General features: G+C 34.3%; 1 protein-coding gene across 3 annotated transcripts; it reads right to left on the bottom strand.

The window, feature by feature from the left end:
* Positions 1-1,045: 1,045 nt before the first annotated feature.
* On the bottom strand, positions 1,046-26,194 carry LOC144973663 (uncharacterized). 3 transcript variants are annotated; one of them, XM_078916395.1, is made up of 19 exons: positions 26,003-26,183; positions 19,445-19,541; positions 18,687-18,805; positions 16,732-16,749; positions 16,352-16,394; positions 15,006-15,705; positions 14,177-14,220; positions 13,446-13,537; positions 12,684-12,833; positions 11,736-11,871; positions 11,098-11,208; positions 10,617-10,693; positions 9,320-9,483; positions 8,247-8,360; positions 7,351-7,449; positions 6,455-6,553; positions 5,536-5,735; positions 5,277-5,352; positions 2,759-2,898 (listed from the first exon to the last, which is right to left on the bottom strand). In XM_078916395.1, exons 1-18 carry the CDS (start codon positions 26,123-26,125, stop codon positions 5,309-5,311), a joined length of 2,430 nt encoding a protein of 809 aa, XP_078772521.1. In that variant the 5' UTR covers positions 26,126-26,183; the 3' UTR covers positions 2,759-2,898; positions 5,277-5,308. The 3 variants fall into 3 exon arrangements, with proteins under 3 accessions (XP_078772518.1, XP_078772519.1, XP_078772521.1); XM_078916392.1 differs by lacking the exon at positions 5,277-5,352 and having other exon boundaries at positions 1,046-2,898; XM_078916393.1 differs by lacking the exons at positions 5,277-5,352; positions 16,732-16,749 and having other exon boundaries at positions 1,046-2,898; positions 26,003-26,194.
* Positions 26,195-26,411: the final 217 nt, after the last annotated feature.

Below are 26,411 nucleotides of genomic sequence, written 5' to 3'. Positions count from 1 at the left end.
GATGCAAATTCCAAAAGCATACCTTCAATCAGGCCTGTAAATTGTAAATGGTTGGTGAAAAAATTGTCGGAACTCTTTGAACACGCGATAAGACACAACAGGACAAAAATATGGACACAACACAGATATGACACGTCAATTGACTAGTCAAATCATGTCACTTTCCCCTACTTATTTGTTTGTTTTTGTTTTTAAGGGTTTACGGCGCTTTCAACACATTTAGGTTATATCAACGCCAGTAAAAAGGAAGAAAATGGGATAGTAAAAAGTTCTAGAACTACAAATAAAGCACCCAAGAAAAAGTAAGACATAGGGGAACTGGGAACAAATAGGGATCAGATGTAGATTCCAAGAGCACACTATCAGTGTACTTAGATTGAGATCACCCGGACACAAGCACAAAATCCAGCAAAGAGGAATACACTCAAATGCTAACATTTTACATTCAAACTAACAAATATAATAATATATAACAGAGAAATGATTTACAAGGAAAAAAATATCAGGGCCAGGACAAAACCAAGTAATCTCATTCCAAGATAAAGACGGAAAGCATGTTGGAAAACAAATATAAGGGGATAGAAGACACAGTATGTACCTCCCTGCCCACTATGGGAGGTCGGGATCCCCACCCATTTACGTTGATTCTTTCGTTTATTTTGATTAATTCTTATAGAAGAAGAAGAAGAAGAAGAAGAAGAAGAAGAAGAAGAAGAAGAAGAAGAAGAAGATGAAGAAGAAGAAGAAGAAGAAGAAGAAGAAGAAGAAGAAGAAGAAGAAGAAGAAGAAGAAGAAGAAGAAGAAAGTATTTCCTGGGAAATAGATATCACCTTCCACAACTAACAATATATATTCGACTGTTTCCCTCTCAGCCACGGGTCAGGACAAAACCAAATTATCCCATTCCAAGACAAAGACAGAAAGCAACTCAGAAAAAAGATATAAGGAAACAGAAGACGCAGCAAGTGACCTCTTGTCCCACTCTAAAGACCTAACCCAGCCACCAGGAATAGAAGTATAAAAAAATTAAAATAAAACAATCACATTATTCGCAATGGCTTTATTTCCAACCAGTAATAAAACATTTTTGATATTTCTAAAATGACAATTTCAGAACATAACATTCAGTGGCCATTTAAAATTACGAGATAACAAAACAGTACAATCAAGAAATGCAAAAATAATTTTAAATGACATAAAGAGTGACTGACCATTCATACATATAGAATGCTTCTTGTTGAAGAATATTTGTGAAATTATGAGCTGAACACAAACAAAATGTACTATCAAGAAGACACTTCAGCATTCCAACATACAAACCAACATCAAAATTCTAACCAATGTGACATATAATTGTGACTATTCCAGACAGCAATTAATTAAAATACACTATGTCTAACTTCCGAAATGAAATAAAACATAACCACTATTAAACTGACTGCCTTAAACAAATAGACCATCGACCATTTAGGGTGTATTGCTGAATGTATGAAAAACAAAGAGTGCAATATTTTTGTCAATAACATAAAATATAAAGAGTAGTTAATCTACAAAAGTATACAGACATGTGACATGCAATTGCTGTATAAATAAATAAATAAATACCTATAGAATTAGGTTATTTATCAAACAGTGCCACCTTTCCCCCCCTCTCTAAAAAAAAAAAAATAAAAAAAGGAAAAAAATTAAAAAGGAAAGATTAAAAGTTTAAGCACCATTCCATATATGATAGATTATATTCCGATTTCAATGCATGCTATTCCCAAACTTTAGGGCCAAGTGGACAATAAATCGCTTGATTCCTCTTTCCAATCATAAATCACAGGTTTAAAATGTTTCTTCTTTCCAAATCAGTCAACTCTCATTCATATACCATAAAACAAGAAATCTCATGCCACTAACAATGCTCTTATCATCATCATATTTACAAAATTAAAAGCAAATTACAAATGTGGACATTCCTGAATAAACATCTCATACATAATTTTATCATCAAGATAATCAAAAGAGTACAATCCGATCAAACAACATACATAATGGCAAATGATCAACATAGTGGCACCATATTAAATGAGTGACACAAAGTCTATATTACAAACTGTGGAAAATGACAACAGTTATGATGAAATGTTTTTGGTGAGAATGATAATAACGATATGACAGCGATAAAATATCTCATGTTATAGATAACCACTAACCTCCACATAGAATATTCAAATGAACACTTAATTTTGGATGAAATTCAGACATGCAAGAAAACTCACACATACACTCACACACACACACACACACACACACACTTAAAACACATCCACAAAATAGAGAAGAGAAGAAAATAAATTGCATGCGATTGACTAAGTAAAGCCAAATTCAACATATTACCAAAAAAAAAAATGTTTTAAACAAAAAAATAAAAGACAAAGAAAGAACCCACAGACAGTAAAGGGTTACAACCAATACCAAATATCAAACAAAATTATAAAGAAAACGATATGATTTCACGGCAGTCACAAGTCTCACCCATACGTCCTTGCAACCAAGTTTCAACATTATTCTCATCCTTCATTTCCCCCCCCCCAACTTAAAATCTGCGTACTGTAGCAGCTGCCATTCCAAACCGTCCATCTGAGTGCCTAGGCATGGCAGACTGCAACATTACAGGGGCTCCCTGCATGGCTGGTTGAGCAATGAACACCTGACCCCCTCCACTCATGCTAGATGCCATGATGGGTGATTGCTGCATGGTGAATCCACCTCCTCCTCCCGCCTGGCTCAAAACAGTACCGCTTTCCCAATTTTCTCCATGACCCAAGCTAGACTGACTCCAGCTACCATCCAGCTTGCGATCCACTGGTCCATTCCAAGATCCAGAACCTCCACCAGATCCACGACTTGTGGCTGAGGATGAAAATTGGAATCCGTTAATTGAAACAATAATTTTAAAAATGCAGTCCTCATAACAATATTGCGAGCTAAAGAAGAAAATGCAAAACGAAAGACAATTCAGTTATTTGACACCACCCGAAAACCTGACAAGCCTGCAAGTCCAATGTGAAAATTTGGAAAGACGTGTTTTGTTTGTTTGTTTGTTTTTGTTTTTAGTTTTAGTGATTTTCCAGCACCAGAAAAAATGATACTGAGAGAATAGTGAAGCAGTGAATAAAATGTAATACAGATCAAATGCCCATCCAAGAGAGTAGTAGGTAAGTGTGAAAACACTTATAACTAAGTCCCACAATGGCACCTGTATGGGGGATCTCCACCAAAAGGGACAAATTCCAGTGGTTACAAAATAAGCATTATGATCAAAAACTTTGTTTGTTGCTTTAGGTCTCTTCCAACACAATTGAGGTTATATGAGAGACCGCAAAAACTTAATATTGATATAACTAACATATAAGGCATGAACGATTTACAAGGAAAACTTTCACAAAAAGATCCATCAGTTTCATAGAAAAAGACTCCAGGCAGGGCCTAGGTGAAACCAAAATAATCCTATTCCTATGCGAGGATACAAATGATTTAAAGGGATGAAAGAAATAGCAAAGCTGTGGACCAATGATGACTCCACTCCATCTGCTAAGAGGAGTCCAACATTCCCATGACTTAAGGGGAATTCCATCTACCATGACTGACTAAAATTATGTACAGATTGATTCAAGGAAATAAAAAAAAATTATAAAAAGAAAAAGAGAAAGAGAGAGAGAGAGAGAGAGAGAGAGAGAGAGAGAGAGAGAGAGAGAGAGAGAGAGAGAGAGAGAGAGAGAGAGAGAGAGAGAGAGAGAGAGAGGGGGGGGGGGGAAAGAAAAGGAATAGAAAGAAAGAAATGGAAGAAAAGAAAATGATTAGTTTTGTTGGACTTGATTTCAAATGACAACACACTTTTTCTTGGATAATTTATTGTATTAAGAAAATTGGATCTGGAAAACTTACTTAAAGGGAAAAACAGTATTTCTTTCGTTCAACTGCAACTGCTTTTCCTTCATTTGGCAATTTATCTTCTTTTTAATACTCCTCTGAGTGAGGGCTCCATTAATTCATAGCTTAACAACCTTTTCAATATAATTTGGTCATATCGTGATTAAATTGTGGTTTGAGAAGTTAAGTTGTGCTTTTGACACTCTTTGGCCCTATCATCATTTGACACTTTATGGTCATGTCGCCACAAAGTTTAGTTTGAGAAGTGCTTTCAGCAGTTCTCACCATAGTGCATGGAAATTGGAAATGGAAATGTTATACAAGACAGGATGCTAAGATTGACGTGCCAGTGACTACTTCCTAGGCTAATAAAAAAGGCAAAAAATAGAATAGCAGATTTTGTTCTTTTTTCATGGATCAACCATACATGGTTTCCACCTTTATAACTTATAAAAAGACTTCTTCTTTCAGCTTATCCCGAATTTTGCAGGGTTGCCATAATGAATACCACAACTCCATGCATCTCGGTTCAGAGCATCATCTTCCTCCAGGCCCAGTTCTTTCATATCATCCTTTACCTTATCCAACCATCTAGTCTTTGGGCATCCCTTTTTCCTCTTTCCTACTAATTGCAAGTCCAATACTTTCCTTCCTACATACTCCCTCTCTCGTCTCTTTATATGTCAGAACCATTCAATCTATCTTCTCTCCTCTTTAGTGATACATTCTTCACTTCAGTCAACCATCGAATTCGTTCATTTCTCACTTTATCTTTTCTTGTCCAGCCAAGTGACCATCTCAACATCCTCATTTCTACCACCTCAACTTCTTTATCTTGTTTCTTTGTTGTAGCTGCTGTCTCTAGTCAATATAACATTTCTGGTCTTACAACTGTTTTATATATTTTCCCCCTTCCGCTTTGCGGAAATTCGTTTGTCACACATAACTCCAGTTACCTTCCTTCAATTATTCCAGCCTTCCTGTATCCATTACTGTTTAGTGAAGTTCTGATTTGTTAATTTCTGGGTAAAACATTTTCAATTTTCCTCCAAAACTTTGGTTGAAATATCCACATCTGATGGGGAAACAAACTCCCCAACTACCTCCATGCATTAAGTGATCGGTTTGTATAACCACACCAAAATGCCAAAGGGGAATAAATTCCCAAATTGGTAGCCCCACCAACCACCCATCACTCCAATGTTTGAATTGAGAAATAAATCGCTCTTCATCAACCGCCACATAAGCTGTGACTACTTCACCAATGTCCAACACTGCAACAACATTTATTGATATCAATATAACAATTGCAGATAAACGATTCAAGTGAAACAGTAAGTCAAAGTTATAGAACTTACATGAAATTGCTCTTAAAATTCTGAATGACATACTATTCTCCTGTCCAAAGGAAAAGTGACATATCTACACCCAAATCTGAGAAAAACGAAAAAAACTTTCATCACACCAATGTTTACAAATTGTGTGGGAATGGAGAAAAAGAAAAAAAGAAAAGAAAAGAAAAAAAAATAACATTCTTTTTAAAAAAAGGAAGAGATAAAATCTGAAAATAAAAATCGAAAAAAAAAAAAAACCCCAACAAAATACACTAAAACGTACCTCTCTCTCCTTTCCACTCAGACCGTGAATCATGCCTTCCACCAGATCGACCACCCTCTCTTCCTGCTGGACGGTCATCCCTTGACGGCCTTTGCTCACGAACTCTCTCCTCCCTGTAACTGCCTCTATCCTCACGACCCCTGTATTCACGTTCCCTTGGCTCACCACGCCCCCTGGCTGGTCTTTCGCGTTCTTCAAATCTGTTCATATGAGAAGAAGAAAAAAAAGGGCAATAATTTATTTACACTTTCAATCTATTCTTTTTAAAAATTATGGTTGGGGATTAACATTGTTCCATACTGCCAATGTTAAATTTTGACCATCTTACACAGAATTACTGGCAACCTAAATATCATAAAACTATTTTTCACAGAAAGATATAGGTGTAACTTGCAAACCTTTCTTAAATTAATTTAATTAACTATTGCACGTAGATTCCAATGGTTATTTAGAATATCTGCAGGGGTGTAATCAGGAGTTCAAAATTTGGCCCTGGCTTTAGGATGTCATCATTTCATTACCTTTCGCTGGACAGATCAAAGCTGATGGCTCAAAAGATTCATCTTGATCGACGTGTACATATATGCAAATAAGTGCATGTCAGTCTTGAGTAACAGACAGGTAACAGCTATGTCTATGACCAAAAAATTGTAATCATATCCAACATGATTAGTGTTGAGGTTGACTTAAGACCCCTTGTAAAGCGCTTTAGCTAATTGAGTGGTTATTTTCCTTAAACACACACACACAAAAAAACCCAAAAGAAAACCAACAAAAAAAACAAACACTGGTGATGAAAGAAGTCTCTTCATGCCCCCCTCGCGCGCACACACACACACACACACACACACACACATTGGAAATTTAATTTTCAAAAATTAAGATCTTATCCCCAATTTATGTCTAACTTTTATTTTACCTTTCATGTCTTCCTCCTCTTTCTTCCCTTCTCTCTATCCTTGGTCCTCTTATTTCTTCCCTTCTGTCAAAACGTTCTTTTCTTTCAAATCGTCCACCCCTATAAAAAGGTTAATGATAAATATTAAACGATTTAATAATTCCATGATAATATATCAGTCACACGTGAGTTTTCCTGTTTGTTGTAAGTAAGGCATCAAAATTTGGAAGAAAATGGATAGCAATTGACATACACTTACCTATCTCTCAAAAATATAGATAAAAATAAATAGAAAAAACAAACGAACAAAAATCAGTCAAGATAAGAAAACTATGAAAGTTCAGGGAGTGAATGAAGACAATTTAATTAATAGATGGCAGATAAAACATGTAAATAATGGAAACAATAGTTGGAGAGTTTGCTTTGTCTGTAAGTAAGTTGCCTTAAGGTATGGGATACGGAGAGAAATTCTGTGGCATCATTCTTAAACCTGATGTGCCACTTTCTTGAAAAATGAGTTCCTGCAACGAATATGTAATCATAAATCGTATTTTCATTTAACTCTTCAAGGTTGAATATTTAATAAAAAAGATTATTGCATTCCTCTTAAACATACTGCTATTGCAAATCTTGCTTTCCTTGAAATTTATGTTCAAAATTCTCAGTTGTATTAAAATATGGGTTATTAGGTCATTATACATTATAATTATAATTATAATTTAGAAATCAAACAGCATTCTTCGATTATGTAATCCAATATCTTTGTTGGAATTGTCCTTTAAAAGTTAAAACAAGGTAAAGGTGACAATTTTGAAATTTGTCAGGATTCATGCACTGATCAATGAATGACCACATAAGAGAGAACAAATGAAAAAAAGAAGAAAAAAGAATGGATTAACATAGAATATACCACCTACCTTTCCACTGGGAATCTGTCAGGTCCTCTCTTTGACGGTGCAGCCCAATCATCCTCATCTCTAATTGATCTTTTCAGGGGACGCCTTTCCTCAAGCACCCTGAAGCAAAACAAGAAAATAACACTACAAAGTGGTACATACCCGGCTTTTACAAGCAATAAGCCTTTAGCACAAAAATAAAAAAGGAAGAGGTAAAATATGAAATCTCAACTAATTAAAAAAAAAAATTAATGCTGTACTCCCAAATCCAGCATAGCAAATTATGTTTTTTTTTCTTTGTTTAAAAGGTAGTCATTGAAGTTAGAAAAAATTGGTGTCATGTCTCGTTCTATATACTACGTGTTGCTGTTGGTCAGGGACCCATTGTAAAGCGATTAGAGCATGTTTAGTGGACATTGCGCTACATAAAAGCTCAATTATTGTTTAATTTTTTATTAAGCATTTGTCCATTTAAAAAGAATTAAATATGAAGATATGAGCTGCTAACATTTTCAAAAATGTAACACATCTAAAACCTTGGCCATAATACTACAACTGTTGAATAGATTACTAAAGTGTAGACCCAGACTGAAAAAAAAAAGGAATTAACCACAATCTTTTGTGAAAATAAAAAAATATGCTTTGGGGTCCAATTTCTGGTTTAAAATCCTAACATGACCTTGATTGAGTCTCCCGGTCAAGCAATACTATATCCAAGTATTATTCAATAAAAATAAGACAAAATAAAGTCAAACTTAGGAAAATTATCCTCTTGTCTATTTTGCCAATTAAATTTTTTAATTATCTTATTTTAAAATCAAGTTAGGTTTCTTGCCGTCTACATCCATTGTGCCATAGTTGGCCCATAATTATCTGAATGACACAGTTGACAGGCAACAAGTAAGAGGATATCATACCTTTGCTGCTCCCGTCTGTATGATTCCTGTTGTCTCTCTATCTCCATTCTTTCTGCCTGTAGTTTGAGCCTCTCTGTTTCCATCCTTTCTCTTTCTAACTCTTCTCTCATCTCCCTAAGGCATTGAAAGAAATACAACAATAATATCAATCGATTTGCCCCCAGAAAATCCATTGAATAAAAATAATATAACGGCTATAAATATATAAATTTAACACAAGGCACAAGTAGCTTGTATAGTTGATAAAAAGGGTCTAAGATTGTCCTCAGGTTTGAAATATTTAACAGATACTCTTATGATCTTTTAATGGCAAAACAGTAAAAGCCATACTGAATCTGTTCAATCATATTTCTGGAGGTTATTAGTTTATGAAAGGGGATGTGTCATTAACAAAAAACAATGCAAGCAAATATATATTTATTTTACATATCTCTGTCTAATGTCTTGATTTTTGTATACTATTTAAAGTGTTTAAAGTTATTTGTCCTCAAGGACACATTGAATGTATTACAAATGTTACACAACACAGCCAGTCATAGTTTTTTCAAAATGTTGTCTTTATTTTACTTTGAATGTCCAGGCCAAGTTTGATTCCGCACAATTGTCTTGTATTTCATGTTAATCTTCTTTTAAAGTAAAATTAAAAATTAAAAAATAGAAAATTAATCATTGAATATAAGAGGTATAAATGGGATCCACGTTACTTGATATAAATGTTTTTATAATGTGGAATAGTCTACTTGTTCTATATTGAATGATATTTTCTTTTACATAAATTTGGTAAGCTGTTTGGAAACATACCAATCAGTCAATCATTAAGTGAAATTTAAAATATAACAAATAAAAACAAATAAAAAGTAAAAAATTCAGATACTGATCAAACATCCAACCCCACCACCAATCTATTCACTTCAATACGATTGTCTGCTTTATGTCTGTAGCTCAATTGCTACCATGGTTAAAATTCCTTTGTTTTAAGATATGCAATGATGATACATATTTAAAACAATGACAACTTCTCCAGAAGTCAAATTGAAATTCCATTCCGTAAAAAGAAAACCAAATAAGAATACCTGAGTCGCCGCCTCTCTCGTTCAATCTTCATGGCCTCCTCTCTATTTCTCCTCTGGATAACAGATTGTTTATACTGTTCTCTCTCTTGGTCTTGCTGTCGTCTCCTCTCTTCATGACGTAGGTACATTTCTTTCCTCCTTGCACGTTCTCTTTCTCTCTCCGCCTAAAATACAATATATCAATAAGCATCTAGATGAATGACAATTTTAATGACTTACATGAAAAAATGTAAAACTCATGAACCAGAAATCATATACCATATATATAGGATTTCAGATTAAAATAAGGTATTTTACAGTGATGAAAATGGCAATTTGTCGAAAATGAGGAAAATGCATGTGTCTGACTCAAACCAAATCTATAATAACATTCAATGTCATAGTTTTATATATAACTACAACAAGGGCATTTCAGTCCTTATCATTTGAGATTTTTTATTTTTTTATTTGTAATTTCTTAATGAACTGTACTTTCCACAAAACAATCTAAAAGGCCTATAACATTACTTTCACATCTATAACTGAGGAGAGATTATGTCAGGACACTAGAAAGTATTTGTTTTTACTTTATAAGGCAGATAATTTCTTCGTCACTGCAAACCTAGTAGCTATGTAGTTCATTAATAAGACTGTGAAGCTTTTTACATTTAAAAAAAAAAAAAAAAAAAAGAGAGAGAGAGAGGAGGGGGGGGGGGGGGGGGGGGGGGGGGGGGGGGGGGGGGGGGGGGGGGGGGGGAGAGGAGGAGGAAGAGGAATTTAACAAAAAATAATAAAATAGAAGAAAAAAAAAACCCCCAAAGAAGCATACAATATCAATCCAACACTTCTAAGTTCGCTAATTGACTAACATGCTATATAGAAAAAAAAATAATCTAGACCTATTTGCTTCATCCTCTTTCTTCCCTTGAGATTATATACTCATCAAAGATCATATTTGGTCTTGTGTCATTATTGACATTTAGGGCCTGCCGATATAATATATATATATATATATATATATATATATATATATATATATATATATATATATATATATATATATATATATATATATATAGGCCGACATCAAATTTCATGTAACCAGGCACAGGCATTCCCTCCCCCCCCCCCCCCCCCCCCCCAAAACAAACTACTACTTAGCAGCCAAGGTTGACTCAGTATAGTCAGCAGAAAATTTCTGAACCCCCCCCCCCCCCCCCCCCCAATCCTGGAATTCGACTGAAGATTATACTCAATGATTTAAACAACAAATAATGTAATGAATAAACAAATGCAAGATTAAACTAGGTCGCCATACCTTTATTTTTTCAAAGGACAGCACATCCCTCTCTTTCTCTGATAAAGTGGCGTCATCTTTCACAGGACGTGTGCGATCTAAAAAGAGAAATGGAAAATTTGAAACAGGAAAATATTTCAATGTTTATTCAGGACAACAGTGGAATATCTTGTTTGAAACTTGAAAAATTACATTTGGCCTCTTTTAAAAAAGTATTTTTTTTAGAATTGAGCAGTGCTTGTGACACTAAATTCATACAAGCACAAAAGGAAAGAAAGATCTCAAATAAACCACTCCAGAAAATTACACTTTTATCTAAGCTCGAGCCATCATAAGTTTTACAGAGATTGTATGCACTGGATTTTCCAAAAGGGGATGATGAGACAAATTCATTAATACAAAAATATATTAACAAATAACAAAATAAATACTTCTTTCAAGAGGAAGGTAAAAAATAATTAAACGCTTCTTCAGCAACAAGGAGAGAAAAAGTGAAACTCACCTGATCTGGGAGAGCGCCTCTTATCTTTGTCATCTTTTTTGCTGGCCTCGTCCTTCTCTCCCTCTGCAGTCTTGTCTTTTTCCCCATCCCCCTCTCCTTCTTTTTTCTTTGCTACAAAGGGGGAAAAAAAATGAAATCAATTGAACCAACCATAAATTATGGAATGGAAATATATCAGTGCTGATGTGGACAAAAAGGAGGAAAATTTGGAACAATCGCCTAAGCTCGCATTTTTACTGACTTATCCTTTATTTATACTGCAACAAAGATGATTAACTATCATTGATACTTATTAAGTATAGATATCGTCACCAATCGTTAAATAAATAGATCTGTTGAATCAAAAAGTGAACAAAGGATTTCTGCAGAAAACCATCAGTACTGACTAAAAAATATAAAAGAGCGTGTCAATCAAGGAATGAAAGTAGACAAAGACAAAATTAAAAAAAAAAAAAAAAAGAAAAAGAAAAAAAAGAAAAGAAAATCTTTTTAAAATAAAAGTGATTGCATAAGTATAAAAATGACATACAAAAAAATACAAATGATACAAGTCAGTCCTCTGTTCAAACTGTGGTTGAGTTAAATATGAATGCATGTATGTTGTGATTGTAACTCAGGTTTAGCATATCAATAATTACCATCATCCTTCTTAGTGGATGACTTGCTGTCTGACCTACGAGATGGTCTACCAGACGATGGTTTGCTGGGGGATTTGATTCCACTTGGGGGCAGGACTTTAGCTCCTGCTTTTGCTCCCTGAGGTTCTGTTTTGGCCTGCAGAAAAAAAAGAGCAATTTGACACTCATCACACCTACAATCAACTAAAGTGAATCAGAATTGTTCCTACACAGTTAAAAATAAAAATAAAAACTTTTCTAGACCCGTTGAGATGGAAAATCGAATGGATAAGAGAAAATCACACTGCTTTTTAAGACGATACTAATTTAACAGACAAAATCTGGTAGATGAATATCACAAACATTCATCAATATGAAATGCATAACGGCCAACTTTTCAAAGAGCTAAATTGGGATAACCTTATGCACAATACCGTCATGATCCAAAAGAGCAGAATGTTTGGGAGCTTTACAAATAATCTAGATTTATAATTTTTTTCTGTTCTTAATTTGCCAGTCAAAAAAGCATAAACCTGGGACTGGCAAGGGTCATTTCCACACATTTAACAGCCCAATATATTATTTTTAAAAATATTCTTCAAATCGCCAGTTGGCAGCTATGGAAATGTATCAGTTGGAAATACCATCACAGAATCTCGTGCTGACAACAATCATAATAAATTACAATCATTACAAGATGGAGTCAATCTCTCTCCTAGTATGCCAGAGAAACAAATTCTATCTTGTACAAAAAAAAATATTTTTTTTTATCCCAGCCAATATCAAGCGAATATCCCTGGTCCGTCCTCAATTCAATATACCTTTTCTTATAAGTTTTAAACATTTGGTGAAAACAAATTAATCTAAACATCTGTCTTTATAAAATCATTACTCTGCGACTTCAATTTTACACCATTACAGAATTTCTGTTCCAATTATTTGCACACGCTAACAAAATTTTTCTCTCACCCGTTCAACAGAAATCATTCGGCCATGTAGTTCTGTCCTGTGAAGATTCTGTATACACTTGGTGGCCTCATCAGCTGTGCCCATGGTAACAAAACCATAACACCTGGAACCAGGACTTCTGGCATTTGTAACAACTTTAGCACCGATCACCTGTGATGAGAAGAAATAAATGATGCTTTATAACAAATAATCATATATAAACAAAAGCTATATCAAAAAAAAAAATTAAAAAAAAAAAAAAAATTGACATGAAGTCGAGAAAAAAAGACAAAATTAATACATAAAACTGACTACAATATCTTAAAAAAGAAATTTAATCACAGTATAGTTCCTAAAACACACAAAAAAGGTACATGAAAGTAACTGCCATCAACTCCCAAAAGAGCATGTGAAAATTTACACTAACAATCTCAACATTTGAGAGTGAAAAACCTTATCTATAGTCAAAGGTGCGATACAAGCATGAAATTTGTATCATTATAACAAGCAAAATGGTCCGCAATGATAAAAACCTACAATTCCAATTTTTACGTACATTGAGGGATTTTGTTAAAATATGCAGCTGTTGTATTTCCCACCGTTCTATTACCCAACAAGTTAAGCTTTTGAAATTTGGCATGAGGCTTTGGCCAGTTTATTTTGGTTTTGTTTCAATTTGGTTAATCTATGTAAAAAATCAACTATTATAGACTTTTAACAGGATGAGATTTTTTTTCATTTTGTGACTTGGTGTATATGCAAAATAATGTTAGATGGGATTACCTTTCCATGTTTAGTGAAGAGAGCTTTCAAGTCTGTAGCACGAGTACTAGAGGACAACCCACTAACCCAGAGGTTTCTGCTGCTTTGAGTAGCTGATGAAGGAAAACACAATATTAAATAAAACAGGATCTTTAAATTTGGCAATTACTACTGAACCATTCTATGCCAGTGTTTAATAAACATAATAAGCCTTTGATAATATGAAAAACATGTCTTAAACCAAATCCTTCTTATAAAATATAAGAAAGAACAAAATTCTAGATTATTCAATGACTATAGAAGTAATGACAGTATTTACACAATCACATTTTGAAAAATAAGACAACAAGCATTAAAATCTTTATGAAATCTGCGATTTATCTCCAAGCTTTAAACAACTGCCAACCTGAACAGGTCAATTGTTAATTATTTTTAACGATCAGTGGCAGCACAGAAAATTCTTTTGACAGCATAGCTTTGGTATGATGGTAGAAATGATTGCGATAGTATTGATGACCGTGGCTGAGTTGATGGATTGACGACTTTGATAGCACATTACATATTCTTTCAAAAATAAAAAGCAAAATACCATTTTTTAATGCATGATATTCATAAAGATATAGGCACTAGCTTTAAGCCATTCAAAATGAATCATGACTACCTAGGCACTACTAATAAATCAAACTTATGAGTATTTAATACAATGGAAGCAAATATGATGTTAATGTTTTATTACACTCAATAATACTAACGTTTCTTTTCCCCATCTTTCTTCACTGGTTTTGTCGCCGGAGTGCTGAAATACAGAATAAATGAGTAAGCCACTTTGTGTATTTATGATAAGAACCTAACTGTTTCATGTTATTTATCCAAAAATTGGTATCTGGATAAAACTTTTTTTTTTTAATTCTTTTAAAGAAAATTTAGAAAATGTAAAAAGACAAAAAGAGTCATTCATATCAAAGACCTTAAGTACAAAAGAAATAATAAAACTACTAGTAAAATAAAATCAAAAAGTTTCATTTACTTGGCAAATCTGCATTTTATGTCAGGCACATTCAATACAAATTTTCATCGTATTCGCATGATTAATATGAAATGAAAGCAAACTTGAAAATGAAAGATTTGTTTGATAATTAATTTGTGCAAAATGAGGCAGTTCTAAGACTCAAAAGCAAAATATGTTGTTGGAGAAACCCTAAAGCATATTATGTAACAGGAATGCCGGGACCAGTAACAAAGATATTTTTGTCCCAATCTCTGTCGGGTTTTTAGTACACTCAGCTGGTCTTGTACAAGGGCAGATTCATTAAGAATTTCAGTCAGCAAATTCTGTAGTACGATGATTTGTCCCTTTCAACTTGTTCGAAACAGCATCAGTCTCTGCCCGGATGACTTCAATTCAAAATCAAAAAGCTGGAAGAAAGATCAGTCAGCTACAGGTCACAGCTACACCAGACGGAAGCTGGTCCCGGCCCACTGTTACAATGTTTAAGCCAAATATTGATTTCAATAAATAAACAAGGACAACTGACCTTCATAATGATAATACCAAAGTGATGTTAAGATATGGACACAAACCTCGTCTTGCTGGGGGTGCTTGTCTTTGTGTCTTTTTCATCCTTGCTCGATACTGCTGTTTTGACATCCTTAGACTCAGATGCCTGATCTGTTGACTTGTCACCGGATTGGTTACTTTCATCTTCATTACCTTTCTTATCTGTTGAAGCATCACCTTCTGTCCCCCGATCCTGAGCCTGAGTACCAGAACCTTTCCCTTCTGCCGATGTGTTGTCCAACAGGTCAGCGTCGATTTCTGAAAACATTGTGTCATCCACTTGGACAACTAAAGAGTCACCGCCGCCCTCGAACATTCCCGCAGAATCATCCAAATTGTCTTTGACAGATTCAGTTGGGTCTGTTTTAATTTCAGATTTTGTGGGAGAAGACGTTTGATTGTTCGTTGTTTTATCGGTAGAAGACGTATTAGAAGTGTCTTTAGAGCTGTCCACATTCTCTTTCTTACAAACATCTGCATTAGATTGTGACGATTTGACAGTGTCTGTAGGACCCCTACTGTTGTCATCTGCAGAGTTGGCAACAATGTCCATTATTTCTTGTGGAACATCATCAGGACTTCCTTCGACATCGAAATCATCAACGTCATTTTGCTCATCCCCGATTTCTTCCATTTCCTCCTCTTGCATGTCCTCATCAACTTGGTCGGCCTCGTTCTCGGCTGTATCTCTGTCTTCATCATCGAACTCATCCGCTTGAGGAACTAGAGAAATTTATAAAAGTAAACAGTTTAAAATATCAATCTGGATGGCAAGCTACACACATCAGAAGCAGATGCATCTCATCATCATCATCATCAGATATACTTACATCATCTTGCATCAAGATTGCTTTGGTCATCGTTGATATTCATTTTATCTGCAGGAGGCTGAAATCAACATCACCTTATCATCTCCCCGGAAGGAAAACAGGTAAAAGGTACCCTCTCCATTTCTTCTAGTTACAAAAGTGGATATAATACTGATGCCAGATAAATCCTTATAAAGCCGATTCTTTCCCTCTCTCTCTCTCTCTCCACATCCACAATAAATGACTTCTTGGCAGCAAAAGCCTATTTGAATTTTGAGTTTGAAACCTTTTATCTTTCATATTTCCCTTATAATTTGGATTAAAATATTAACTTGATTTCCAAATTCATCTTTCTCTCTTCTGGGCTGCTTCATTTTGAGACAAGGCAGGCTTCAATACTTGCACAACTTGTTCTCTGCGCCGCTCCTAAGTCAAATTTATAGATATCCCCCCAATCAGCCCATGATATATTTCAAAACACAGAAAATGTTAAGACAAAAATAATGATAAAAGATTAGTAAGACAAGGAAAAGATAAAATAATTCCAAAAGAAAACTTACCCTGATCTCCATTTTCTAATTCAGAGATTTCTTGATCTTCTCCCTGGTAAAGAAATAGAGAAAAATTGAATGGTTGTGTACCTTAATGGTCTTATAATATGCAAGTCTCTAGTTAGATTCGGCATGGGCAACACGTTGTTGATACATTGGAAAAGTCGCTTTACTCACATTGATGTTAAATTAGTATCTGCATTATTATATTTATTGCAAAAAATTGTAATGATACCTTAAAGGCCTCATATCCATTCTATGTTAATTGCAATCGGCATGGAAACTCTGTGAAGTGTACTAGGCACATCAAGTGTACAATGGGCTATTATATATATAAGCCCAAGTTTTTAAAAAAAATGAAATTATAAAAAATATTTCATGACACTAACCTTGTGAAAATCATTAATCTGATAGAGAACAAAAAGAAAATAATTTTGAGTATTTAGAAGATACAAGAATAATTGAAAAATGGCGGTAAATTTTTTCCTTCTTCTTAGAGAACAAAATGAATATCAGAATGAATTTAGAAAAATATGTTAATTGTGCTGTATTGATAAATTGAAATGCCATTTTACTCAAATTTACTACAAGACAATAAGCCGGATATTACCCCCTCCCCCCAACACCAATCACCATAGAAGGTATGACATAATTTAAGAGTTCATTTTCATTTAATAGATCTAGAGAAACCTTATTACTGATTAGCAATTTGTAGAAGGTGCCAAATACCATCTAGAAAATTATCATTACAAGATATATCCTGTTTGTTATTAAATCGGTAATTTGTTGATTATTCAAAAGGCTGCCTCTATTCTCACCCCCCCCCCCCCCCCGGCCGATTGGATTACCGAAAAAAACGTCACAGGCTTTTTGCGATTTGGATTTGATAGATTTTTTTTTTTAATTGTGCAACTTGTGACAAGAAACTTAACAAATTACTTCATTACAACCTTTGGATTAAACATACAACAATTGTGGACTACTTTTATGAAGACTAGCATCCGGGGGTGAGAATAGTCACTTCGTATTCAAAAAGTTAACAGTTAATGCAAGATGTGTCCTATTCATTATCCTATCCGTAATTGAATTGATATGGTTTAACACAATCCAACTGGCTATGGCTGACATCGAAATTGACACACTTTCCCATGCCGTAAGAAACTACTGACTTCTATAAAGGATTAAATGGTTTTTAAGGGATAACTATAACAATAGATTGAAAAAAAAAATCAAAGGTCACATAAAATATTTACTAGATAGTCGGGAGCATCAAACATTTCCCCCCTCAATACAATGTTAAGTTATCTTCATTGCAAGATGTGTCCTATTCATTATCCTATCCGTAATTGAATTGATATGGTTTAACACAATCCAACTGGCTATGGCTGACATCGAAATTGACACACTTTCCCATGCCGTAAGAAACTACTGACTTCTATAAAGGATTAAATGGTTTTTAAGGGATAACTATAACAATAGATTGAAAAAAAAAAAATCAAAGGTCACATAAAATATTTACTAGATAGTCGGGAGCATCAAACATTTCCCCCCTCAATACAATGTTAAGTTATCTTCATTGCAAGATGTGTCCTATTCATTATCCTATCCGTAATTGAATTGATATGGTTTAACACAATCCAACTGGCTATGGCTGACATCGAAATTGACACACTTTCCCATGCCGTAAGAAACTACTGACTTCTATAAAGGATTAAATGGTTTTTAAGGGATAACTATAACAATAGATTGAAAAAAAAAAATCAAAGGTCACATAAAATATTTACTAGATAGTCGGGGCATCAAACATTTCCCCCCTCAATACAATGTTAAGTTATCTTCATTGCAAGATGTGTCCTATTCATTATCCTATCCGTAATTGAATTGATATGGTTTAACACAATCCAACTGGCTATGGCTGACATCGAAATTGACACACTTTCCCATGCCGTAAGAAACTACTGACTTCTATAAAGGATTAAATGGTTTTTAAGGGATAACTATAACAATAGATTGAAAAAAAAAATCAAAGGTCACATAAAATATTTACTAGATAGTCGGGAGCATCAAACATTTCCCCCCTCAATACAATGTTAAGTTATCTTCATTCCCCCCCCCCCCCCCCCCCCCCCCAAAAAAAAATATTTTCTGTTTATGGAACAATACCTGCTTGAATCAAGCTTATGGACCATATTGAGACATTTAAAGATGCAAAAGACTATCAGGAAGGTGTAAAAATAACAGCAATACTCAGTCTGACAGAGTCAGTTTATTAAAGTTTTCAACCATGAAATCTCAATGTGAAAATTTTGCCTGCTTTAATCCAAAGACCAACCATAGTACTCACCTCATCTTCCGCTTCTAAAAGCTTCTCCTCATTCTCCTCCATACTATCACCCTGATCACCATTAGTCACCAGATCCTCTCCCTCCATGTCCTCTTCAGTTTGATCGGCATCTCCCTCCTCTATAGAATAAAACAGAAATGAAACCATGGATCATCTTGAATTATTGTTAAAACTACAATCTTTGTCCCAATCTTATGGTGAAAAAAAAAAAAAAAAATGAAATTAAAAAACTATTTCATTTTTATTATGGCCAAATATTGCAAGCTACCCTCTGAATAAAAAGGTTTTTGTTTGTTTTGTAGCAGAACAATTTCCATCAAGCCTAAACCAGTTCACTCATTTACTGTTTCACAATCTCTCTGTGCAAAACGTCATACTCTATGCCATGTGGGACAGTCTTTATTGTCATTATGAAGATGACAGCCTTCAGTGGGATCCTAATACACACACATTGGGATCTTAATTTGCACCCACCCATAGGCAGCTATCTTTTAACAACTGGCCAGTCTCTGATCTGTATAACTCTTTACTATCCAATAATCACCATACTGAACTGACATCATGTAAGGTCTTGACAATTTCTTAAGCTAAGAACACTGACCAGACCTAAATGGGCAGCAAATCTAGCCTTATACACAGTGAAAGATTGTGTGCAATAATCTATAACTTCTAGAATCTTAAATTGTCAATACTAATATATTTAAATTATCTTTTAAAAAATGTACAAGTCTTAAAATATCAATTGAATCCATACATACCTTTAGCTTGTGACTGAGATGTTACTTTCTTGCTGGGAAATTCTGAAGCCACTTCAAACTGATATGTGTCTGGGTCTTTACCTTCATCTTCCAAAGCCTGTGGAAAAAATGTGAGGGATTTCAATTCTATTGAAAAACATTTTATGACTCTCAATGAAAGTTATTATCTAGCCTGCTGTTTAATTGTTTTTCTAACTGCACATTCAACACTTCACACACACTGAAAGAGAGACAAAATCACAAACATCCATAAAATAATAAACAATCAAATTGCAGTTATGTCCCAAATTCAATCAGACCAAAAATCCAAAAGAATCAGGGGACATCATAATAAATTGTAAATCCCACCTGAAAGAGCAGAGACACAAAAACACTCATTCTTTCCACCTGCAATAAAACTAAAACTAAAACTCTGGAACAACCTGCCACCCGATGCTTCTGAATCAGGATCCTCCAAAAGTTTACAAGAGAAGTGTTTCCTTCTGCGTGACAAATTACATTACTAATGTCAATGAAAATGGAAGTGTTATCTGTTTTTCCCCCCCTTGTATTCATGTGGATGTCAAATGCAGAGTGATCTTCCATAAAGGGGACTTCTACATACTGAAGAACTTGACAGAGAATATAAATATATAGATTTTTTAAAAAAGATTTCAGAGAGAATATAAATACAGATTTTAAAAAGATTTCAGAGAAGCGGCTCATAGAGAACTTTTCCTGGTTTCTATGGTCTTAGACAAAAGCAATTGATTGTTACCCTGTGGATAAGATGCTATTCTATCGCAAAGTGATACCGGACCCAGCAACCTGTCAATCAGGGGGATCAGAAATCAAATCTCAACTGCATCTGGGATAGATACCAGTCCCTTTGCATTTGGGTTGATCTACCATATAAGCAACTGGGGGCCCCAAACATAAATTAGAGCTCGATGCATTTTCCACCTTTAGACATTGCCAGTGTCGATCATGACAAATAAAAAGACTATTCAATTCTTCTATCGAAAAGAAAAATCCTATACCAAAGACAAAACCCTTTTTTTTCTGAATTCATATTCAACCTAATTTTAAAATCTCGTGAACTCTTTCAGTTACACATTCACATTTTTTTTTCTTCTTCAGATTGCTTATGCAGAATAAATCGTTTCCACCAAGAGAGCAGTAAGAGTAGTTTGACTCAGGCTTCAATTAAGCTATTATCGCAAAGCTTGTCTTTTACTTTTAATGATCACATTAAGACTAAGATCTGGAGTTTGGCGAGTGTAAGATTGAATCTCTCCTTTAATGTGTAAAATTGTATTGGAAAAAAAACAAAAAAAAACAAACAAAAAAAAACACACACACGAGCGCACGTGCTCAAGACAGCAAGATCCATCCATTGCTTGTATTGCAATGGTAAACCAGTTAACGTGTACATAGATCCTGAGGCTAGGTGCCCAGTTACTGTGTACATAGCCCATAGATACTCCCAAAAAACAAAAAAGAAAAAGAAAATAGGCATCAAAATAAAGGAAAAAACAAGAGAGAGAGAGAGAGAGAAAGAGAGATAGAGAGAGAGAGAGGAGAGAGAAAGAGAGAGAGAGAGAGAGAGAGAGAGAGAGAGAGAGAGAGAGAGAGAGAGAGAGAGAGAGAGAGAGAGAGAGAGAGAGAGAGAGAGAGAGAGAGAGAGAGAGAGAGAGAGAGAGAGAGACTCACACACACACACACACACACCCTCGCACCCGCTACGGAACAACTTTTGCAAACCAATTTTTACTGCACTTATGCAATATCGTTTTTTTTTTTTTTTTTTTTTTTTAAGGGTTTTACGGCGCTTGCAACACATTTAGGTTATATCAGCGCCAGTAAAAAGGAAGAAAATGGGATAGTAAAAAGTTCTAGAATTACAATTAAAGCACCCAAGAAAAAGTAAGACAAAGGGGAACTGAGAACAAATAGGGATCAGATGTAGATTCCAAGAGCATACCACCAATGTACTTAGTTTGAAATCACCTACAAGTCTCATCCAGACACAAGCACAAAATCCAACAAAGAGGAACACACTCAAATGCTTACATTATACATTAAAAATAACAAATATTATAATACATAACAGAGAGATGATTTACAAGGAAAAAAATATCATCTCCCAAAACAATAACTATGCATTTGACTGTTTCCCTCCCAGCTAGGATTCCGGCCAGTGCCAGGACAAAACCAAGTAATCTCATTCCGAGACAAAGACAGAAAGCATGTTGGAAAACAGATATAAGGGGATAGAAGACACAGTATGTACCTCCCTGCCCGCTATGGGAGGTCAGGATCCCCACCCAGTTATGCAATATCAGTTCATGCACCAAATTAATTGCATATCTAGTGACATATCTTCCGCAATCTTTTTCTGAAGAAACTTTTTTTAAAAAGTGGTCTTTTTGACAGCATCCATTGAATGATGATTGACATGGACGATTTCGCGAGGAACGAATCATGTAAATTTACGAAATAATTTCAATTTCAAACATAACTTTTGAAAATCATCAAGGATTGTCTGGTATCTACCGAGTGTTTTTTTTTTTTAATAGAAAACAAATGCATCTTCAAATCTAAACTGCTTTTGACGGTAGGCGTTGAGTTGTTTTTCTTTTTCTCTCTAAACTTATGGTGGACAACTTAAAATTAAAGTTAAAGAAAGGAGCTAAATGAAACATAGTGTTTTATGCACCTCCGTTGACGGTGTATCTTATTAACTTAACGGATCGTTTTTATGCACCTCCGTCACGCATGCACATTCCACCCAATTTCATCAGTGATATTGTGTTTCTGTATTTGTACAAGGCAAAAGATATATTGTGGGGAAATTCCATGAAAATGTCAACCGAAGGGGTGTTTTACAAATTCTTAAGAACATATTAAAATTTGGTACCAATTTGTTGGAAAATCATTCCGGATTATGAATATAAGGATATTTCGTGCAGATTTGGGGTACAGAATGCTTATTATAGCTTAATGTAAGGGTATCCCCTAGTTGAAGAAGGAAAAGAATATTTTCTCAATATTATAAATCTTGCAACTTCTACAAAATTATAGCCACCTTTGCTGTTGTTTATTGATATTAAAACAATTATAAGTATCAGGAACCTATATAAACATTCAAATTTACGATTTTAATGAAATGTTGTCCTCATCGGTCGTTTTAATGACCTTGGGAAATTATATGTCAGTCCGTTACCATTAAAACAGTATTTTTTCATCTACGAAAGATGTGATTGTTGTACCGACTCACTATTTCAGATTTTCTGTCCTTACATGAATGGCTTTAGCACTGTAAGATAATTTTTCAAGAAATTTATCATTTAAGGTACTTTTGTTGGGTAACGGACTGACATTTTTTAGGGTAACGGACTGACAGTAACAGACTGACTAATTCTATTTAATTCAAAGACAATATATAAAAGTTGTTTTTTAAGTCTCAAGAATAATGTCCACTCCAATGTGTTTCAACTGATCAGGCAGCCATTTTATAAACATTTGGATCATAAAATTTCAAACACTGGTCTTCAACATCAAGCCTGCTATTTTGCAATAGGTAAGTTGAATCTTTTAAAGCTTGTGAATCTTTTGATCACTTGAAGATTTTTGCTATGTTTGAATTGAGGGAAAAACACTGTTTATTGTTCTATAATATCCTTATGACAATGGAACCAGTAGTAGTCTTCTATTAAAGGGGCAAGAAGCCCTGGGAGAAATAAAAAGAAAATCAAACATTTAAATTAATGTGAAAAACTTTTGAGTCACTGTTTAGCTGTGTATAATGTCAATATTTTAGTTGTTACAAAGTAATATGATACAAGTTAAAAATGAGTTTTATTTTCTTGGTTTTGGTGTATTATTTTTAAGAAAACAAGATTTGCTTTTTATTCCGATTTGTCTTTCATAGCTTATGATGTAATTTCGCTCAATTTTCTTTATTCACAGGTTCAAGTTTCCTACTCTATCCATGGTTCAAATTATCAAGAAAGACTGAAAACTGATGGGTATTACATTGTTTATGAAAAAGATAGGCAAAAAATGCAGGAGTCTCAAAGAAAACTTGAAAGTGATTGTAAAGGACTCTTAAAAATAACGGGATTTTTTCAAGCAAAATGGAAAAAAAAAAGAGAAAAGCCGATCAAGTTACAACTCCAAAAGAAAGTAAACCAAGCACACCTAAATCCACATCTGCCTCACATTTCAGCACAGGAAAGTAAAATACTGAATTCAACTTTGAGGGTCTACAATCCTCCCAAAAAAAATTTAAAAAAATTAAACTATGCCTGTCCTGCTAAGGGCATCCAATATATCAACCAATGGTTTTTGAAATATTTTAATCATGGAAATGGGGTTTCAAGATGAAATAAAATAATTTGATCTAAAATTTCTATTTGGACAAGAAGTACTCTTGGCGAGCACCAAGTGAAAAAGATTTCATAATTGTGAGAGATGAAAAAAGAGAAAGGACGAAAATTCAAAAAAGTTTCGTGTAAAAAACCCTGAAAAAGAGGTTGTCGATTGTTAGTGAATTTCATCCAGGAATCAAAATTGGCTTAAGTTTATTTTTCTCCCTCAGAACCTCAGAATGTACTTCTAAGAGAAATCCCACAATCTGCATAAGAAAATTGTAACAATCAAGGATAAAATGGTCCAAATGAAAATTTTGAAGATCTTTCTCAGATCTTATAACTGGCTTTCTGGTCAAGTGCAGATGAGGAAGAGATTGACTGCCAATTCTATCGACCAGTTTGAAGTGACGGTCATGCCTATTGACAATTCCTAAGCTTCAGGAATCAAGATGAAATACAGAATAACAATAAGCTTCAAATATAAGTACCAAATGAATGTTAAACCTTCCCCAGTTTTTAAGTCCTTTCTTATCTACATTTTTTTTTTTTTTTTTGATAATTTAATTTCATAGTTGAAATAAAGTTCCCGTTTGGCTGTGACAGAATAGATTTCAACTCCGCGAATCATTATTTCATTATTTAATTTTTTCAAAAGCAAAGTTGGGATTGAGGTAATCAATCAGATGTCACTCATCAAGTTACTCATCATGCCCAATGTAGCTTGACATCCATATAAGGAAGAGTATTGGTTTGATCAATCACAATGGGTATTCAGTGTTGCTCCTAATTGCATAATTTGTTCTTTGCTCTGGATTTTATGTAGTAACCGTTATTCTGAGTAATAAAATTCAGAGGTGTCAGTCCGTTACCATCCATTTGTCAGTCCGTTACCGATACTTTTTCAAAGACTGCAGATTCAAATTTTAGACAATCTTTTAAATATTGCTAGTGTGTTGTAGAACAACATCTCGTGGTTACTATAAAAGAACTTATTTGTTACTGGAAGGTTTAACTTCAGAAAGTTTGATCCATCTATATATAAAATTGAAAAAGATGGATTTTCTGATGTCAGTCCGTTACCAACATTATAATGTCGATAAAGATTCATCTTTATCCTTTTGATATACGATAAGGGCGGACATGATACATGTCCATGGGAAATATTAGCTCCATACAATAAATACATTGCATTTCAGAGCACGAAATGTATGCATTTTTGGTCTGATTTGTCAGTCCGTTACCCGTGGAATTTCCCTGTGACATCTGTAGGATGTTTTGTTAATAGATTTATATAAAAATAATAATCTAAAAAATCGAAATATAGAACCAGAAAATAGAAGTTGCATTGAAGGTAAAATAATGTTTTAGAAATAGAAAGACCTTGTGATGAACAGTCAGGTGGCTCCATAGCGCAGTGGACAAGCTGTCAGACTTTAACCTTGAAAGTACTGGGTTCGAACCCTATAGTGGATATTTTTTTTTTAAAGTTTACTTTTATTTTTGTTTGGTTTTTTTCTTCTTTTTTTATTTTTGTGTTTTTCAAAAACTTTTATCATCTTTAAAAAAAACCCTCTGATTTCAATTCTCTGAAATTGTTTAGGTTATTTGAGATCAGTATTTGTGTGCCATGTTTCTTTTTACCTTTGATTTTTTAAATTATTATTATTCTTTAATTTATTATCATTGTATAAAAATGTACATCGGTAATCACTGAGTAATGACTAAAGCAGCGTGCTAAATTAGGATGGACGTATCGTATGCAGCAACATTTTCATTAATTAACCAACACCGCCAACGGAGGTGCATAAAAACGGTGTGTTTTTTTTTTACACCGCCAACGGAGGTGCATAAAAACGTGTGTGTTTTTGTACACCACCAACGGAGGTGCATAAAAACGCCACCTAAATGAAAATGTTGGTTCCACCGCACTTGTCAGACTTGTCTACTTGAGAAATGGTGGCTGGGGCTGGAGAAAGTCTCAATTCACAGCTCCAATGACGAAAGAAAAATACAGGGGTCTGTGGAATCTTTAAAATTGAAGTTACAGACTTAAAATTAAAAGGAAGAAAAAGAGGAAGAGTTAGGAATCATCATGAGTATGAGGAGATCATCAGAGACTGAGACTGAGAGTGGAAAGGAGAGATTTAGAAAGGGAATTTGGGGAATCGGAGACAGACAATAAAATAAAAATGCAAATGCATACCTTTTGTAAACGCTCAACCAATACGGACTTAATTCCGGTTTTGTCAAGATTCCTTTTCTCCAATTCGCTTTTTAGATCGATAACTCTTAGTTCGCCAAGCTTTTTCATATCTTGGGTCGCCATATTGGTGAAAGATAAAAGGACGGTAATGGCGGATAGCAGACAGGCAGTCGATTTTACGTCATTGCCAGAAAGACAAATCACGAGGGTCCAAAATAAAATTTGAGAACCAGATTTTTATCTCTCCAAAACAAAATATTCGCTTCAGTATTCGTCAAGGTTCTAACTTTCCATCAACTTTGTGTAAGATAAATATTTAATTCGTGATGTTTTGGGTTTTTTAAAAATTTAATACCCATGATAATCTGCATCTCAGTTGGCAGTTACACACAAACAGATCTGATTCATA

The sequence above is a fragment of the Berghia stephanieae genome, chromosome 5, assembly GCF_034508935.2.
Source record: "Berghia stephanieae isolate SIO BIC M18660-M18661 chromosome 5, UCSD_Bste_1.3, whole genome shotgun sequence".
Lineage (NCBI taxonomy): Eukaryota > Metazoa > Mollusca > Gastropoda > Nudibranchia > Aeolidiidae > Berghia > Berghia stephanieae.
This window is presented reverse-complemented; position numbering and strand designations above follow the sequence as displayed.